Here is a 19,322-nt window from a genome sequence, read left to right on the forward strand (position 1 = left end):
AGGGTGGGGTCGGGACAAAAGTATTCTCATTTTTCAGAACTAGTAAAAGTTCTACCAAGGAAAACTGACTCCGTGCATAACACAGAACAACAGATCCAAGCGTGCTAATTCACCTACCCAGCCAGTTTGGGGGGGGGGAGGGTGGTCCTTTAATACTTCTTTTTAAAAAATAATAATTTGCTTATTTTATGTGTATGGATGTTTTGCCTACATGTGTAGTGCCTATTTGGATCTCCTGAAACTAGTTGTGAACTGCCATAGGAGTGCTGGGAATTGAACCCTGGTCTTCTGGAAGCACAGGCAATGCTCTTAATCAGCACCCCCTTATTAGTTCTTATACCTTATTCCACAGGGCTATACCTCTCATTATTAAGCCCTTCCTATTAAGCCTTGAACAATTCTTAACAAACGGTTGGGTGGACAGTGCATGAATCAACTTTGAGGACCTAATCTCACACAATCCATTAGTCCACATCATTGACAGGAAGGTGAAAAGTTCCTGCTTGCTCTAGCAATGCTGACAGGTGAGACTGCAGAAATGGCTTAGCAGTTAAATGTGCTTACTGCTCTCCCAGAAGACTTGAGTTCAGTTCCCAGCATCTACACATCTCACTACCTACTGTAACTTCAGCTCTAGAGGGATTCAACACTTTGGGCACATAATCACACACACAATTTGTTGTTGTGGTTGTTGTTGTTGTTGAGACAAGGTCTCTCTGTAGCCCTGCCTGTCCTTGAACTCACTCTGTAGATCAGGCTGGCTTCGAAACTCACAGAGATCTGCCTGCTTCTGCCTTCCGGGTGTTGGGATTAAAGACATGTGCACATCCCACAAAACAAATCATTTTTAAAAGAAATGCTAACAAGCCTCTCCTTTCAAATGATAGAGATTACGAAGATGATAAAAAGTGTCTAGAAATGGGAATGTGTGAAGAAAGGGCAAGAAGGTGATTTTCTGCTTGCAGAATAAAAGCTTGGAATTCCCAGCCAATCTGCTGATAGAATTCAGAATTGCTGAAAAGCACCTGAAAAAGCAATTGTCTCCACTTCCTCCCATTTATGGACAACTTGAGTCCAGGGAAGTTCCATATCTAGGGCCATAGGACTGTGGTCTTGAAACAGGCATCCATGGATGGGTCCACTAACTTAAAGAACCCATCAGAACTGAACTACGACATGAAGAATCCCCCAGTATCTTCCTGTACTTATTCACTGTGGTCTTGATCCAGCTAAGGGACCTGAAGGAAGTCAGGTAAAGATGACACATCACCAAAGCACCTTACTCTGTGGTACTTCTGACCCATGAAGAGATAGACATATACAGATATACAGACAGACAGATAGGTATACAGATAGAGATACAACAATTCTTCCATCCTTCATAAGTATCATATATCATTTGACAGATAAAACACCTTCTCTGTAGATTTCAGTAAGCACTTACTGAATTCCTATAGGCCTGCAAATGGACGAATAAACAAGAAGTGGTTCTTGTGCTCCTAAATTTTATTTTATAGAAGACAACACATGAGCTGATCCCTTCAGTATGGAAGATGGATGACAAAGGTCATGGGAGCAAGAGGATAAACATCTGACTTATCTGGCAGTTCAGGAAGGCTTCTCAGATAGGCCAGGACTCAGTATCACCAATATGATTGGTTATTGTCAGGGAAGACTAGAGGTGATCAGGACAAAAGAAACTAATGACAAAAGAAACTAATGACAACGTCAGAGAGCAGTGTTCGGTGTCAAGTCGCACACCTGTAAATACTGTATTCAGTGCAGGCAGAAGTAGGATAATAGTTAAAAGTTTAGTCAAAACCACAGAGCTACAGAGCCAAGACCTATCGAACGGGAAAAGAGGGAGTTCAGATCCTGAAGGTATATAGTATGCCACCCTAGGAAGTTTGTCCTTTCTCCTGGGGGCAATAAAGACAACTGCCGTGTTTTAAGCATTGCTATGTATGCTCAGATTCATCTTAGGAGTATACTGTGCACAGGGCTTGGGACTCTCAGGGGCACCAAGCAACCCAGCCTATCATATTCCTTGAACATCTGTTCCGTCCCTTGCAAATACCTAACCCCAAAGTGCGAAGGCTACCCCTTGCCCACGGGACTGAATCTGGTGTGGGGGAAAACAGAAATGCTGAAGCTGGGTGAGCACAGCCCAGGCAAACTCATAGTGCAGAGTGAGGAGCCAAGCGCCCACATCTTTGAAGAGCTTTGAAGAGCATCTTCGAAGGCCATAGAGCCCCTGGAAGCTCCCTTTTATTTTGGCCAGGGTGGGAGTTGGCATCGATGCTACTTGTCCAAGGTCACTGAGAGAAGGAAGGTGCTGTATACTATTTTGATTTTCTCCAAGTTATCTTCATTAGGGGAGAAAGAAATAGAGACAGCAACGTGATGGGGGAGGGGGGCCACTGAACAGAGAAATTACGCTTTCAAAGTGGCAGAGTAGGGAGCAAAGCGACGGTCAGAAAGGAAGTGAAGAGACGTAGGAGGACTGGAACAGAGACAAAGAGTGGAAAGACAGACAGCGACAAGTGGAGAAAACCGGCGACACAAGCGGCAACAAAGTGTGAGCGCTGAGACTCGGCGGCCGGGCTCGCGGTCCCAACTGGCGCTCCCGCAGCCCTCTCCCCAAGCACTGCTTCACGTCGCTGGAGTCGAGCCCAAGCCCTCAATTCGCCACCAACCGGGCTGGACTCCGGCCGCGGCAACGCCGACCACCGCACTTTTGCTGGCTTAGCCGAACCTCGGCGTCCCAGCTGCAGGGCGATCCCGGCCACGTGGGGAGGGGGCGTTGCTCTGTTGGTGGCGCACGCTTTTGATTGGTCAGAGGGCGGGGTTCTTGGCTGCCCGCCGGCAGGATCCCTCCCCACTAAGGCGGGGCCTGAAGGTTCACAGCTGGAAAAGGAGGAGCCAGGACGGCGCAGCTGGAAAGGGGCGGGGCCTATGGCACGCAGCGAGCCGCGGCGGGCTGGGGGCGCCCTGGGCTGCCATAAAGTGAATGGGCGCCGGAGGGGGGTGGCACTACACCGCGAGGCTCACTCTCTGCTCCGCTAGCCTGGGAGCGCCTAGCGGTGCGGCCGCCCCGGAGCAGGGGGGCGGCCCCCACCCGGCAGGGTGCCTGGCCCCTGGCCCCTGCCTGCGCTCCAGAACGCCGCCGCCGCCGCCGCCGCCACCCGGAGTCTGCCTGCTGCGGGACGCACTGTGAGTGCTTGACCATGCGGGGGACAGGAGCTCAGCGGATCGGGGAGCCAAGACTGGTCCCGGGACTCTTAAAAGGGAACCTGGGGGCGGCTAAACTCTGGTGTTTGGGGAACCGGTCAAAACTGGAAAGGCGTACAGCAGCCCCCGGGCTGGGACATGGGAGAAGGGAAACTGCGGGTAAGGTCCTGGGGGACCGGAACGATTAAGGGGACCCGGAGAGAAGCCGAAGAACTGCACGGATCACAGAGTCTAGAAACCTTTACCAGAAAGCACCCTGGTATCTTAGGGGAAGGGGGCAGGCGACCAAAAGGTGATAGGGGTATCAGAGACCGTGGCCATCTGAGGCGAGGGCAGCGTTACGGTCGTCCAGCGTAAGGGCAACAGGCGGCACCCAGCGCCCCATGGCCCGGGCTTAGGCAGACTCCAGAGGCTGGAAGTAGGGGTGCGCATAGTAGCTCGTGCTTTTCTTCCCAGCTGCTCTGAAGTTGGAATAGGAGCCGTATTGCGAGAGTAGCTGCTGGGTCAGATGGCCGCTGAGAGCTACAGGGCCGAGGCTGCCAGCTCAACGCGACAAAACTGGCGGCCTGTCGTGGGGCGTCGGGATCTGGACAGGTCCAGATCTGGAACCGCCTCAGAATACGACAGAAGGTCAGCGGCACGTGAGGTTTGGAGCGGACAGAATGTTTAGGGTAGCAAAGTGGGTCTCTCCAGAACAGACAATGTGTCTAGTAGTGGCGGACAGAATGTCCCTGACCGACTGGCATGTTCACCTATCCGGCGGCGCCTGCCCAGCTGCCGTTTGTGCAATGGGGTCGGCTCTGGGGGTCCCCTGAAATTCCAGCTCCCAGCTTGCAAACTTGGTCTCTGTCCCTCCTGCCTACCGGACCTGGAGGGAGCAGGGAGAGTAAAAGATGCAGCCTGGCCTTGGCGCAGGGCACCTCTGCGAGACAACTCCACTCTAGTTCAAATAGATCAGGGCATCAATGGACTTCCAAAATCCAAATCTGAGGAAAGAATCAAGACCAACAAAGAAAGAAAAAGCCATAGGGGCCAGCAGCAGGTCAGAGACCATCCTCCCACCCACAAGACCCTGAGAGTCTCAGTTCCCTCACAAACTCTCCGAGTCAACTGTTAATTCACCTCCTGCCCCAACCCCCTTCTAACCCCAATTCCAGTACAGCCGACCAGATGCCCTCATACTCCTAGTCTTGTTGTTAGCCCACTAAAGACCCTTTGACCTACAAAAACCTACCAGACAAGAAAATTGTAGCCCTTCCATAAAGCAAATCCTGCCTTTCTGAGAGAAGGGGAAAGGGAAACGGAGGCAGATGAATCCACTCTGTGGCCCCACATGATGCCAGCACCATCCTCTCAATCTGTCCAGGAAGGATATTTCAATGTCCCCTTTGCTTCTGCCTGACCCAGGGAGAGCCCTGACTACTCTGGACTAATACAGTGACCACCCTCCCTGACCTCCAACTCTTAACTGGAGTCCGAACCCTTACATGCGAACAAGACAGCTCAGCTGGGGAGTGAGATTTCAGGAGGACAAGTGCAAAGCACTGTTAACAACAGCAGTCTTAAAAAGTTCACTTTTCTCATCCTCCACCCATAAGTAAAATAGAATTCTTACTTCTGCCTTCGCTCCTCAGTCTCAAGTTTACTTAGGGACTGACTAAGACCTTGTTCCTCTTCTTTTATCTGTCCCTTGTGCTCCTTGATAAATATAGACTCATGCCGCAACTACATCCATCACATTCTCATATACATGTTAGGGGCTTGTGTTCCCATTGCTTTTGGGGGAAAAAACCCTGAAACTATGCAGGAAAGAAACTATCAGGGAAAAAGAAAGAAGGCATTGCAGTTCTTTGAAAACCCAAAGTTCAGCTTTCATCAAAAAGAAAAAAAAAAAAAAAAAAAAAAGCATCGTAACAAAGATGATTGGAAAACAGAACTTTCTTCCACCCTTGCGTGAAACCATGTAGCTGAATGCATGACTGATGGATCAGTGAGTAGCTCATAGGGAGGCTGCCACGGGCCTAGAGAAGTCAGAGAACAGAGCTGGGAGTATGTCTTATTGGGAGAGTATTGCAGAGCATACCCAAAGTCCTGGGTTCCAAAGAGGGGGGCAGGGGTGGGAGGAGAGTTGGCAAAATGCGGAACTGAACCGGGAGGGCTGCTGGGAAAGTAATAGACGAAATAGGATGAAGGTCTCCAGCACAATGAAAGACCCGAATGAGCACAGAACTTGCTTGCTGAGATCCTGAAACCGGAGATGCTGGGGGTGGGGCTTTCAGAACTGGAGAATTACAAGCTCGGGATTAATAGGGAAATGTGTTCTGGTACAGTGGACAGCTAACTTCCAGAGATGCAACAGAGGCAGGGATGGGATCTTTCAGGGTTTCCGAGGATCAGCGCTTGTCAGTCACTAATGGTTGCAGTATGGAGGGAGAGACAAGAAAAAGAGCAGAATGTGGTTCAAACCTCTTGGTTCTATGCAACTGGGACAATTTCCTGCCTTCTTGGAGATAAGCAGGGATGGACATCCCTGCCACTCAGAGGCCTGTGAGAGTTAAATGAAACATATCAATCATGTACAGAAGAAAAGCTTCTTGTAAATGGAGAAACACCCGAAGAAGCCTTACTGCTATTATTCTGCCCAAACTGCAGTCCCCATGACTGTAGGATCATTCTTCGGGAGGCAGGGTCTTCTGCTTTGGAGTAGCCTGATCATGTCCTTGATTCAGCCACAGCCAGGTTCTTAAGGCTAGATGGAGCATCTTCCCTGGAGTCCCTCTGCCAGCTATCACCCCTGTCCCTCTCTGGGAGCATGAGGAGTTCTCCACGTGTCTTAACCTCTCCACCAGATAGCCTGACCTGAACTCTGCCTGTCTGCTGCTCAAGAATGTCAATGAGAGCTGAGGCTCCAAGTCCGGGAAGGGAGGGCAGGGTGAAGGGACTAAAGCTGGACTACAGTGTGTGAGGGATGGGAACGGTTCACTTTAACTGGTGCTTGCTTCAGTATGGGAGTGGGAGATGACAGCTAGTCAAAAGGACCTACCGGGTCCTGAGCTTTAGAGAACATACAGTGTGTGCAGTCGTTAGCAATGACCTATAAGAGTGACAGAGAGGAAAAGGAGACGAAAACAAGTTAAAAGAGCCGTGGAAAGAGAGACATAAATAATCTGCAAGCCTCTCCCCCCCTCTCCTTCCCCATTTTCCTTCTTCAAGACCATCTTCAATTTTTTTGTTTGTTTGTAACAGAGTCTTTGTATGTAGCCCAGGCTGGCCTTGAACTCGAAAGTTCCTGACTCAACCTCTTCCTTATAAATATCTGTTTCCCCTTTCCTATCTCATTCTGACCCATTCTAGTTACCACTGCAAACCAAGGTTACAAAGAAGCTACTTTCATATTGCCACTCACTACTGTCAAGCCTTTAACTTTCTAGTAGCATGTAGCTACAGCTGTGAAGGCAGGCAGGGCAGGGGCAGGAGAGTGACAGGCTGCCTGTGGCCCACCTTCCCTGTGTGGTGATGTTACTTTTAGACCTGGGCTGTAAATATGAATATGCTTTACGAAATAGGGTGCAAAATCAACTTGAAGTCTTAAAATTAAGCTAGAGGGGCTAGGGATGTGCTGCAAGTGGCTTAGTAGAGGTGGAGTGGCTTAGTAGCGTGCACAAGGGGCCTGGTTCAATCAAGATGGAGATCTCAAAGAAATTTCATATGAGTTGCTACCATTTCACCCCCTGCCTCTATTTCCCTATATGGTGTCCTTAGATCGCCCTGGCTGGATTGGATTTGAGCACTTGATCTTCCTGCCTCAGCCTTCTGAGTGCTGGGATTACAGGCATAGTGCCCACTCCCTGAATTTAGGACTTATTTTTCCCCCAATAGAAAGGTCAAGAACACTCTAGCTTTGATTGTATCAACTCTGAACCAGGACCCTCCTCAATCTAAGCCCTATTTCATCCTGGTCTCTCATGTACCACATTAAGCCTTTGATCAAATGAATTCTGTGTTGCCCTTTAAGCAACCCCAACGTTTGGATTACTTAGAAGGCCCTACCCCTTCTCTTTCTCCACAATCACCATATCAGCCAAGTACCTACATTTTCTGAGCCCTAACACGTGATACCTCTTTATATGGGCTCCTGTATCTGATCTCTCACAGCCTAAGGTTTAGACCCATGGACTCTGTTCTCCCTTCATATGTTCTGTTTGCCTCCCTAGACTGTAAGCAAGTTAACGTCTGTGAACTACAGTCCTTGGGAACCCCCTTAGCACACATGTAATGCTTGATAAAAGAAGGAGCAAGGGATGGACACTGAGAAGCATGTGTGGTTGTTTCTCTGATCCGTGATTCACCACTTTGATAACTTTAGTCCATCCAGTTACCCCTGCCTCCACCTGAGCTGCTTGCTGGGTTTCATCCTGAAGCCATGAGCAGATAAAAAGGCGTCTGTTCCCCTTTGCACACTGCGGTTCAGCAGACCAGAGTCTGGGTGCTGTGTATCCCAAGTAAATAGAAGGCTATATGCATCCCAGGGATTTGCTTCAGCTTTAGTTATGGCATAGCCGGGCACTAGTTTAGGACCTTGGTTTTCACCTGTTCCCAGTTCAGGTTGCTGAGTAGAGCCGTAGCCCACAACCCAGCTCTGCTTCTCTTCTTCCTCATCCACTCCCTGCAAGATGAGGATTTTCTCCCATCCCCTCCATGCTGTTCCTCCTGCTTCCGGGATCCTTATTTCAACTTATCTTGGGTTTTCCCAGTGCCTTTGATCTCCTCCTGGCTTTTGGACTGTAAGTGGGTTCCATGATAGTTTCCTTCTTACTATGAGCTTGTGTTCCTTGGGGACCACAGTGACCTATGATCTGGCCTCTGCCTGATTGCCTCCTGAATATTTTGTTGGTGGTGGTCCATTACAGACTTACAGTCTTTGGAATCAAAAGATACCTGCACTTCTATTTTCCCTAGGCCTGGGCTAGCCACCGTGATGCCAGTGAAGGCTGAACTGTGCATCTCCAACACAGTGTGTCAAAAGGAGTGGACAGACAAACCCTCTTGGGGCTGGATTCCTCACCACAGTTATCTCTTGGCTCTGTTTGTCCCTGCCAGCATCAACTAGTCATGCAGCTTCCACACTACTGCATAACCCTCCCTATCCACTGAGTTAGATGAAGTTCCTGGCCCCTGGCCCAACTCCCCAGCTTCCTGACCTCTAGCAGTTTGGGGGAGCTTAATCCTTAGTCAGCCTGTCTCCAACTCAGATAACAACATGGCGCCCCCAGCCTTTGCCTGACCAGCCCACTCGGACATGAGGCTGCTTGCCTAAGTTCTGTGCCCTCCCTTTCATCTTTTCCTACCCTGGCATTTGTGTGCACGCCTTCTCTCTGCAGTGCCACGATACTTCCCAGCCCCTCTCTGCAGTTATGAGCTCAGTCAAGTCTCACACAGGTTTATTTTTTCTTTACCAGCCTCTGACAGCTGCTATTCCCTGCTTGCCTTCCTTAGCCCGTTTTGCTGTTTCTTTAGGACTGAGCGCTGTATCCCTCACTGATGTTCACAGGATGACTTCTTCATTGAGACACAAAGTCTGGGGAGGTGAGCCACCCAAGCAAGGGTGGCTAATTAAGTGCTCAGCTTCTAGAAGGAACTAGAAAAATATTATGAATTTTATTTTTATCTAAGCTATATGTTATTTGAAACTTGTTATAACAATACTGGTCAATTGTGGTGGTGCTTGGCAGTGGGCAAATGCTAATGATAAGACAGGAGGATCATGAGACAGCCCAAGCTATACTTTGGAGCTAGGGATGTAGGTCAATTGGCAGCATGCTTGCCTAAAACGAATGAAGCCCTGGGTTCGATTCCCAGCACCACATAAACTAGGTATGGTGGTGGCATATACCTTTAATCCCAGCACTTAGGAGGTAGAAGCAGCAAGACCAGAAGTTCAAGGTCATCCTAGGCTGTAAGTGAGCCCAAAGCCATCCTAGGCCACATAAGACTCCATCTAAAAAACCAGATAGATAGATAGATAGATAATATAATAATAATAATAATGAGGCCAGAGTCATGGGCACACACCTGTAACCCTAGCACCTGGTAGGAAGATCACAAGCTTGAGGTCAGCCTGTGCTACATAGCAATACCCCATCTGGAGGGGAAAGGAAAAGGCAGGCAGAGAAGGGATTATGATCTCCCTCTTAGAGATGATGAAATATCTTGCCAAGGATGCATAGTAAGTTGAGGGTTACCAGGACATGAACCTAGATCTTTTGATTCCAAACCCAATTCCTTTGGCCCATAACAGATCATCTCTCTACCTGATCCCCTAGCTCCAGCATGCTCATGCCTTCTTACTTAGCCAAGCAGCTTCCCTCTAATAGTCACTAAATGAAGAGCATTATTCCCTGCTCCCCTTGGCCTCCTCCTCCTCCCCCACACAGAGTCTGAACTCCTGGGACTGAGAGAGCTGAGGTTCAGAGGGGCCAGGGAGGAGGAGGGAGGGGGAGGGGAATGGCTAGCTCCAAAACAGCCCAGGCAGCTGTCCCTGTCAGAGAGACAGGAGACGGTGTGACGGTGTGTGTCTGTCTGCCTGAATGTGGGAGAGCATGTGTGGGAGAGCGCATGTTTCTGAGCCTCTAGCTTCAGGTCCAAGTGCCCATTGTGTCTAAGTCAGGGCCGTGTGTCTGCACATGTGTCTGCCTGTCTCTGAGAACACACAGCTCGAACTCAGCTCTGTCTTTTGCTCTGGCTGCTGTCCTCTTCCCCTGGCCTCCTTCTACTGAAATAGAGGATGAAATCAAGACCCAGGTATGGAATGCCAGGGGAAGGGGAACTTGGAAAACTAGGCGTCTGCTGCCAAAACAGTCTGGAAGGATGAATGTCTGCAGTGGGAAGTAGCTTTTCCTACGGGCAAACCTTACTGTCCCTTTCTCCCAGGTCTGTGTTGCTTCTGTGGCTTCTGGAAAAGGCAGCAGCATGGTTTGAATTTCAAGGTCAAATGAATCTGAAGGAAGGGCAGGCTGCAGGGCACCTCAGTTTCCAGCTCTAAGCTCCTGCCACGTCTTTCCAGAAATACGTGAAGAAGTGCTAGTCAAATTGTCACAGGTCCCTGCAAGGCCATCTCCATTCCAAGGGAGAGTTGCCAGGCCTAAATTCTCCTATTCCCAGGCCTCTGGCTCCAGCTCAGACCTGGAAGGTAAACTAAGAACACTTGCACCCCTGGTCCGACTTCTCCCCTTCTTCCTGGGTTCCCTCTAGTCTTGCTCATCTCTCTAACCCCAGCAAAAGAGCCAAGATTGTTTTCAGCCTCTGCCTTGACCTCTGTCCTACTGCCACCCTGGCTTGGGGTGGGGCACAGCTGTGCTCTCGGAGCTGGCTGAAGGGGCATTACCATGTACAAACACTGGCCATTGTCCATCTGCACACCCTTGAGAAAGGCTCTTAATAAATTCAGATCAGCCAAGTGATGCTCATCTCGATCTGGGATAATCCATCACATTAATGCCTCCTCGTGTAGCCTGCACTGTGCCCCTGATGATGGGGAGATGTTGGAGACAGAGACCCACACACACATACCTGGCTCTCTCCTCTGGTCCTAGCTTCTGTTTTGTGCCCCAGAGGCTCCTGGAATCAAGAGTGCCAGCACTATCCCTTTCCTTTCCTCTCAGGAGAGGTCTTGGGGGAGACCACCAGGAGGAGGAGCCTGCAGGGGAACCCTCCATAGGGACTCAGGCAGCCTCCTTGACAAGGTCAGGCTAGGTTTTGGAGGAATACTACCAGGAAGTGTGTGTGTGTGTGTGTGTGTGTGTGTGTGTGTGTGTGTGTTGGAGGATGTGTCTAAAGAATCCATACATATTGCCTGGAATGGTGAGAGGCCAGGATGAGATGAAAGAATGACCAGTAGGAGGTGGATGCTTTAGACAGCAAAGGAACAGAAGGGACCTCAGTGCCTGTGGTTTTCTAGACTTTTCTTTTTTTTAATTTTTAGATTTTATTTATTGATTTGTGTTTACTTTGTGTGACTGTTTTCCCTGCGTGGAGACAAGGCAGAGGTGCTGGATCCCCTGGAACTGGAGCTACAGATGGTTATGAGCTGCCACATGGGTGCTGGGACTCGAACCCAGATCCTCTGCAAGAACAAGTGCTTTAACCCACTGAGCCATCCCGCCAAACCCAACTTGTGGTTTTCAAACTTGGTTTTGACATGAAACCTTTTATTCAAACAAAATTCTTTCATAAAACATAAGTAACCCAGACAGGCAGAATTGCCCTACTGCTAAAGCAGACCTAAAGAGATCCAAGCTGGAGTTCTAGTTCGAAATCCCTACAGGGCTTCTGCAGATGGCTCCAAGGGACACAATTTGAAAATGGCTCTTCGGGAGTCCACAGAACTAGTTCAGGTCCTAACTGTGCAATTCATAGACTCAGTGACTTAGTTGAATTACTTTGGTTCTTAGGTTCTACCTATTGAAACGACTGAACCAGGTTGATCATCCCTAATCTCGCTGTCCTTGACTGAAACCTGGATTTCTCTGAATTCCAAGTTTGGAGGTACATTTCCAGTTATAAGCCTTACTTTTTATTTATGGGTATTTTATCTGTGTGTATGTCTGCACACCAGAAGAGGGCATCAGATGCCATGGGAATATATTTCTAGTTGGCTGGGAGCCACCGCGTAGGTGCCGAGAATTGAACTCAGGACCTCTGGAAGAGCAACCAATTTGCTGAATTAGTGAGCCATTTCCCCAGCCTGCAGTTTCAGAGCTTTCGGATTGGAGATGCTCTACTGGAAATCTAAACAAAAAGAATTCTTTGTGTACATGTGTACATGTTTGTGTGTATGAAGGTGCACACGTGTGTGAAGGCAGAGATCAGCATCATCTCTTCCTCAATCATCCCACATCCTGTTGAGTCTCTCTCATAGAACTTAGAGCTGGCCAAGTCAGCTTGAGTGGCGGCCAAGCAAACTGCTGGGTCCCCCTGTCCCTCTCTCCCCAGGGCTGCAGTTACAGGGTGGTGTTAGGTGGGTGCTAAGAAATCAAATTCAGGTCCTCATGCTCTCGTCACAGACACTTTACCAAGTGAGTCATCCCTTGTTTTGTGAAACAGGGTCTCTTGTAACTAAGGTTGCTCTTAGAGTCCAGACCCTCTACCTTCTGGTACTGACATTGTAGATCTCCATTACCATACCTGGCTCTAAACAAATGTGACATTTTAAAAAAATAAAATTGAATGAAAGAGAAAAACTTTAAAGCTGGGCATTGGTGGTGGCAAACGCCTTTGATCCCAGCACTTGGGAGGCCCAGGCAGGCAGATCTCTGTGAGTGTGAGGCCAGCCTGGTCTTGAGCAGGAGTTCCAGAACAGCCCATGGCTACACAGAGAAACTCTGTCTCAAAATAAACCCCAAAAATTAAATAAATAAAACTGAAACTTAGCTGGACCTGATAACACAGGCCTGTAATCCCAGAGAAGATAGAAGCAGGGAGATCACAGACTAAGGCTAGCCTGAGCTACATGAGATCCTTTCTCAAAGAAACAAAATGGAAGAGCTGTGGCACCAGACACGGGTCCATCAGTCAGTGAATCTGTTGTCTTTGTGTGTGCATAAATCCTCTCGTGTACACCTTTTTCCTCATTTGGCTTCTCTTGCTCAACTCTTTTTTGTTGTTGTTTTTATATGTATTTTCAGTGTTTGGGTGTCATACCTGCATGTATGCCTGTGCACCCGAGTGCCTAGACCCTGGGGAGGGTAGAAGCCTTTGCATCTGCTGGAAGTGATTACCGATAGTGAGCTGCCAGCCACGTAGGTGCTGAGCCATCTCTCCATACTCTATTCTAGAGTACACCATTCGAGATAGCTTTATCTTAGTGGATGAGAAAAGAGACAAGAGTGTTGTGGGGAACTCTGTTAGGAGCCTGGTGACTCCATGCTTTTGTTGGTGCTATTTTGTTTGAGACAGGGTCTTGCTAGGTATTCTTGACTTTGACAATGTAGGGTCTGCTAGGCTCAAACTCATGGGCGATCTTCCTGCTTCTGCCTCTCGAGTACTAGGATCACAGGGTAGCCGTAAGTCCCTAGTTTTTTACCTCTAATAACTTATCTGTGTCTTCTCTTGCCTCTAGAGTCCTCCCTCCATGGAGTTCGGCCTGCTCAGTGAGGCAGAGGCTCGGAGCCCTGCCCTGTCCCTGTCAGATGCAGGCACTCCACACCCTCCTCTCCCTGAACATGGCTGCAAGGGCCAGGAGCACAGTGGTGAGCGCGCCCCCTTCTGGAGGTGGAAGAGAAAACAGTTTAGCCTTGATGGGTTTGTGGGATCCAGAGTGGCAACTTGGGTGGGAGCCCGCCAGAGGTTGAGGAATTCCTTGAGGTCCCAGAGCCAGAGAATCCACACAGGCCATAGCTCCCTACGACCTGTCTCATTCTGCCCCCCTCCAGACTCGGAAAAGGCCTCGGCCTCACTGCCGGGGGGCTCCCCCGAGGACGGCTCGCTGAAGAAGAAGCAGCGGCGACAGCGCACGCACTTCACCAGCCAGCAGCTGCAGGAGCTGGAGGCCACCTTCCAGAGGAATCGCTACCCCGACATGAGTACGCGCGAAGAGATCGCCGTGTGGACCAACCTCACCGAGGCCCGCGTGCGGGTATGCCTGGCCCGCAGCCCTCACCTGCAAGCGCCTTGCTCTCGCGGGCCCCCTCCCCAAGAAGCTGGTGGCTCTGAGGTGCTGGCCCCACGTCGGGTCCAGTTCCTGCCCGGGGATCCCTACTTTCCAGCTGCCTTGCCTGCCACTCCCTATCAAGCAGTTCCTTGCCGGGCCCAGGACCGGGGCTCACCTTCTCCTTGTCTCTCTTTGATCCCGAGCTGCGCCCCCCAGACCCTGCTCCCGCTGGCTTCTCTGCCGGGGGCCCCTGGCTCTGTGCGCTCCTCCCTTCTAGCATGCACCCCCTCTGATCTCCCCCCGCCGGGACTCGAGCCTCCTCTGGGTGGCCCACTAGCCAGCCGGCCGCGTGTCCTGACAGCCGATTTCTCCGATGCCCGCAGGTGTGGTTCAAGAACCGACGCGCCAAGTGGCGGAAGCGGGAGCGCAGCCAGCAGGCGGAGCTGTGCAAAGGTGGCTTCGCAGCCCCGCTCGGGGGCCTGGTGCCACCCTACGAGGAAGTGTACCCCGGCTACTCGTACGGCAACTGGCCGCCCAAGGCGCTCGCCCCGCCGCTCGCCGCCAAGACCTTCCCGTTCGCTTTCAACTCGGTCAACGTGGGGCCTCTGGCTTCGCAGCCTGTATTCTCACCCCCCAGCTCCATCGCCGCCTCCATGGTGCCCTCGGCCGCCGCTGCTCCGGGCACCGTACCAGGTCCCGGAGCCTTGCAGGGCCTGGGCGGGGCACCCCCGGGCCTGGCTCCAGCCGCGGTGTCCTCCGGGGCAGTGTCCTGCCCTTACGCCTCGGCAGCCGCAGCCGCCGCTGCAGCCGCCTCCTCCCCCTATGTATACCGGGACCCGTGTAACTCGAGCCTGGCTAGCCTGCGGCTCAAAGCCAAACAGCACGCCTCTTTCAGCTACCCCGCCGTGCCCGGGCCGCCCCCGGCCGCCAACCTCAGCCCCTGCCAGTATGCAGTGGAACGGCCAGTGTGAGCCGCAGGTCTGTGGATCATCCCCGAGGGCGGGGCAGTCATTCACAGCCTTCCCGGACAGGGGTCGCCGAAACTGGCTTGCCCTCGTCCCGGGGTCTGAAAGGGGTGCTTGGGCACCCGGGGAGGGGCGGCAGGCTCCGAAGAGGGTCTCTTTCCTCACCACCCCGAGGGCTGGTCTGGCCCCTAAACGGAGACCGCGCCCCTGGGACTAAGGCCAGGAACAGGGACCAGCTAGCTCCCCCAGGGCCAATTCACCCTTGGCCCATCCCGCCTTCTCCAGACTTCCCCTATCCCGTTTTCAAAGATCAATGAAATAAACGTGCGCGGACTGTCAACGGCCTGATGATTCAGACTTGCGGCTGAGCCCTCCTTCCCTTCATCCTTCCCGTTGTCCAAGAGGACAGCTGGGTGTGCAGGAACGGAGTGAGCCTCCAGCTTCTAAGGGTCCAGCCTCACCCCTTTCCTCCAGGACGGGGACGCGGGGATCCCTGGAGGAACTCTGGAGCTTGGTGTGACCAGCTAGTTGACAGAGCTCGTCCTATGCTGGTTCTGCGACGCCACCTCGTGGTCTCAGGGAGGACAGCTGGTAGGTCTGGTCTCCGATGCTTTCTTTCAGGGAACTATTTTGCAAAAATTTAGGACGCCTATGGTTTTAGCACTTGTTTCTCACTGTTCCTTTCAGAGGCTTGGACCTCTAACAGCAATAAAATTCTAGTCTGTAACAGACATTTATTGAGCTCCTACCAGGCCTAGGATTCTTATTGAGTGCTTGTGTGTGCCTCTCCATCCACACACCCTCAAGTTTCCCACCTCCAGAGTCCACTTTCCCCTCTGGAACAACAAACCCTCAAAATGTTGACCTCTTTAATTTAAAAAATAGAGCAAGAAGAGAAGGAGTTCTAAATATAAATATAAATAATTCAATTTGAAGGGCCTCAGTCCTATCCCTTCCTAGGGTTTGGTTGGCCTTGACATTAAAGGCGGAAAGTTCAAAGCACATCCTATTCCAAGGGTGACATTTCTTGATTGCCACATCTCCCTGCCACTTCGGGGTACATGTCCCATGGGGGAAACCATACAGGGAAGGTACCCTAGTCACTCTCCCACACCTAACCCTTAGTGCCACGGAGGAAAGCCTGAGGCCCCGGCTTACTCCCCAGCTCTCAGTGGCTCTTGGGCTTAGCTTTGCCCTTGGGCCTGAGGTAGGCTTGGTGGAAGAAGTGAGCAAATAGGATGAAATAGGTCCCGTACAACATAAAGGACCAGAAAAAGTGATCCGTCGTTGTGTAGCATCCTTCTTCCTGCCTCCAGATGTAATTCAGGATGCCAAAGATGGTCCCCATGACCATCTGCAGGATCTGCAAGCTGGTGATGACCATAGGAAGTGTGCTGGGATGCTTCACTTTGGCAGCTTTCAGAGTGTAGTAGGTATACATGATGGAATGTACACCCAAGTTCATGGTCATGAACCAGCCACCTGAAGGCACTTTGTTCTTGAATCCGAAGCTTGTGAACAGCAGCACTGTGCTGTGGTGGTACCAGTGCACGAAGATGAGAGGACGCTTACGCAGGATGATGAAGGCTGTGTCTCCTAAGAGATGAGGAGTCAGATAAGGGCATGACACTCGGTGCTGGCACCGCCCACTACCCTGGATGTGGGAACACTGCAGGAATTCTCAGGGGTGGGGAAAGGACTCTGTGCGACAGGTAAGTGGAGGACTCTGGGGAGGAATGCAAGTCCAAAGACAAAGCCCTTATACTCACCGAGTTCAACAATCTTGCTGAGAACAAAGAGACAGGACCAGAATTTGATTATGGTGTCATCAGTGTAGGTGGCAAAGCACACAGTCTGCTTGAGGCCCCTCGTAAACAGCAGGGTTCCCATATACCTCCAAATCCTCACTGTGCCCAGGATGCTGAAGCGAGACACAGTACAAAGGTGTAAGGCCCATTCCCTGCAAAGAGCCATCCCATCTCATTCTCATCAAAGCTCTGTTACCTCCCATCTCTTGGGGGGGGAGGGCGGGGGAGGGTGTCCAGCTTTTGAGATCCTGTGGCCAATCTGATAGATCTAACAACTATTCTTGGGGAGATAAGGGTTGAGAAAAGGCCAGTTAACACGGGGGGGTGAGGTGAAACTAAGTCAAGAATGGGGTTCTTGAGATGGGGTGTGAGTCAGAAGAAAGGCGTGGATGGAAGGAGGGGCTAGGGAAATTGTTGATGGCCTTTGAAGAGGAATTCAGAAACTAAGATACTTAAGGCTAGAGAAATAAATGTGTTGGATGTATGCATTTCATGAGTATGAGAGGAATGGAGTAGAGCCTAGAATCTGTATTCCCAGAACTCAGAAGGCGGAGGCAGGAAGGTTGCAGTGAGTTTGAGGCCAGCCTGGGTTCCATAGCAGCAATTAGAGCAGTTTGAGATACAGCTTGAGAGGCTGTCTTTAAAAGCAAACATTTTTCAAAGGTATAGGCCAGGTGGTGGTGGTGCACGCCTTTATTCCCAGCACTCGGGAGGCAGAGGCCGGTGGATCTCTGCAAGTTCAAGGCCAGCCTTATCTACAGAGCTAGAGCCAGGATAGCCAAAGCTATTTAGTGTACAGTGAAACTCTGTCTCGAAAAACCTAACTAAATAAACAAATAGGTGTAGAACAGAGCAGAGACTGCCATCTTGAGCCCAAGAAAAAAGGAAAACAAAGTAATGTGGAGAAGTCCGTGCAGCGGAGGATTTTAGAAACTCTTAGGGATGAGACAGGGATGTAAGGACTAAAGGACAGGCAGGATTTGGGGTGGAGGAGTACCTTACCTGAACACAGCCAAACAGAAGGACCAGAGGATGAGAGGCCCCTGCAAGCTGAAGCCCTTCCGCGCTCTCATGTACTTCTGGCCCGCAATGATGAGCAACAGATAGACGAGAACGATGAGGAATGAACTTACCCTGGAGGGCAGAGAGCAGAGGGGAGCAGTTCACAAGTGGGCACTGCTTAAAGGAAAACCCACTCATCTCCCCCAAGGGACTCCTCTAGAGCTCCACCAGTGTGACATTTTGGCTTCCTTGTTTGTATGGGGACACGGGATCGGGGGACACGTTAGCAGTATTCACAGATATGTACCTAGTACATGCAAGATTTCAGTGAATATTACTTTCTCAGTGGAGATGGGGCAGATGACAGTTGTCTGCCCGAAGCCAATAACTACTCCATTCAGGCTGTGATGTAAGGGGAGTGTAGCAACATCTTCTGCCTGTTTGGCTCACAGTGAGTTGATTGAACAACAAAAACAGCCCACAGAATACATCTGGGGAGATTTAGGGGTAAGACAGAGAACATTGGGAAATCTTGGAAAGGGTCCCGAACTTTGTAGTAATTTTCACAGCAGTAAAGATGGGACATTTGCAGAAGGTGATAACTGTATAGGACAGGCAGGTCCTCTGTCTCTGAGATCACCTAACAGCTCTCCATTCAAGTCAATCTCGCTCCTTTTGTCTCCTCCCACATCCCTCTTGCCATCTTCTCACTTCTGGATCCTTTCTTCCAGCTCTAATCACTTTGAAATGTACCTTGAAGGACTGAGCGGGGCAGGGGGTGGGATGGGGGTTGGAGCCAGTACCCCAGCGTTCACTCCCTGTTTCCACCCCCCTCAAAGCAGTTCGTTGGTCCTTTCCCCTCACCAAGTCTCACCAGTACTCCTCCAAAAAGGGCCTTAAATCCTGAGACATCTCGAAGTTATAGGGTTGGACCAGCTCCGCTTCCAAACCATGTGAGAAATTCATGGATGTGGTCATTTCGCTTTTGCAGAGGACGAGGTTCAGAGCTTGGGGTGGGGGCTGGGCGACAGCCAAGAGAGCCGAAGATGGAGTGGGTTTCAGGACCGGACGAAGAAAACCAGGACAGAAAGGACTTGTGCGTAGGAAGAAGGGCCCAGGAGCCTGGCACGTGCGCTGCTGACCTGCCCGCTCGCGCTGTCCTGGCCGCAGCTGGCCGTATATATCCCCATTACTAAACTGGGGACCCAGGCTGTGCAAGGCCAGCTCCCGCCCTCAGCAGATATCCAATCTTAGCCAAGAGTCATCTCTGGCCCGCCCCTGAGCCTCATCCGCATCCACCTCTCTGACTGATCGCTCCTCAAGGGCACCTCCCCAAGGATGCCCCAGGTCCAGTAATCCCTCCCAGTAGCCCCTCCCAGTTCCTCCCTCCTTTTTTTTTTTTTTTTTTTTTTTTTTTCTTTTAATTCCGTCATCAGCTCCAGTTGACTCATAAACACCCCCTGCCCCAATCCTTGATTTCACTGAATACCCAGGCAGACCAGCCCACCTCTGGCACAACCGCCCTAGCCATTGCCTCACTTCGCGTTCATCATCGCCTACTTGGCAGTGAGACAAGTGGCGGTACTCTGGGCCGCTGCTGCCCACTTCCAGAGATTGGGGTGTCAGTTTCCTTGTGAAACCCAGGCCGGGATAAGGAAGAGCAAGCTG

The 19,322-nt window shown here is 50.9% G+C and overlaps 2 protein-coding genes across 3 annotated transcripts; one reads left to right on the forward strand and one right to left on the reverse strand.

The window, feature by feature from the left end:
• Positions 1–11,715: 11,715 nt before the first annotated feature.
• Positions 11,716–15,343, forward strand: Pitx3 (paired like homeodomain 3). 2 transcript variants are annotated; one of them, XM_051199997.1, is made up of 5 exons: positions 11,716–11,775; positions 13,349–13,478; positions 13,662–13,864; positions 14,263–14,857; positions 15,319–15,343. In XM_051199997.1, exons 2-4 carry the CDS (start codon positions 13,361–13,363, stop codon positions 14,848–14,850), a joined length of 909 nt encoding a protein of 302 aa, XP_051055954.1. In that variant the 5' UTR covers positions 11,716–11,775; positions 13,349–13,360; the 3' UTR covers positions 14,851–14,857; positions 15,319–15,343. The 2 variants fall into 2 exon arrangements, with proteins under 2 accessions (XP_051055954.1, XP_051055953.1); XM_051199996.1 differs by lacking the exon at positions 15,319–15,343 and having other exon boundaries at positions 14,263–15,184.
• A 669-nt stretch (positions 15,344–16,012) lies between these two features.
• On the reverse strand, positions 16,013–18,853 carry Elovl3 (ELOVL fatty acid elongase 3). The gene is made up of 4 exons (XM_051200028.1): positions 18,529–18,853; positions 17,655–17,786; positions 16,614–16,765; positions 16,013–16,440 (listed from the first exon to the last, which is right to left on the reverse strand). Exons 1-4 carry the CDS (start codon positions 18,630–18,632, stop codon positions 16,013–16,015), a joined length of 816 nt encoding a protein of 271 aa, XP_051055985.1. The 5' UTR covers positions 18,633–18,853.
• Between the last annotated feature and the right edge of the window lie 469 nt (positions 18,854–19,322).

This window comes from Phodopus roborovskii, unplaced genomic scaffold, assembly GCF_943737965.1.
Source record: "Phodopus roborovskii unplaced genomic scaffold, PHOROB, whole genome shotgun sequence".
Lineage (NCBI taxonomy): Eukaryota > Metazoa > Chordata > Mammalia > Rodentia > Cricetidae > Phodopus > Phodopus roborovskii.

Bases quoted from the DNA above. Each gene is read 5' to 3' on its own strand.
- Pitx3 (XM_051199997.1), top strand. From the start codon at position 13,361: ATGGAGTTCGGCCTGCTCAGTGAGGCAGAGGCTCGGAGCCCTGCCCTG. The intron at 13,479-13,661 runs GTGAGCGCGCCC...GCCCCCCTCCAG, and splicing joins CAAGGGCCAGGAGCACAGTG to ACTCGGAAAAGGCCTCGGCC. The intron at 13,865-14,262 runs GTATGCCTGGCC...CGATGCCCGCAG, and splicing joins TCACCGAGGCCCGCGTGCGG to GTGTGGTTCAAGAACCGACG.
- Elovl3 (XM_051200028.1), bottom strand. From the start codon at position 18,632: ATGACCACATCCATGAATTTCTCACATGGTTTGGAAGCGGAGCTGGTC. The intron at 17,787-18,528 runs GTGAGACTTGGT...TCTGCCCTCCAG, and splicing joins CCCTTTTTGGAGGAGTACTG to GGTAAGTTCATTCCTCATCG. The intron at 16,441-16,613 runs GTGAGTATAAGG...CTCATCTCTTAG, and splicing joins CAGCAAGATTGTTGAACTCG to GAGACACAGCCTTCATCATC.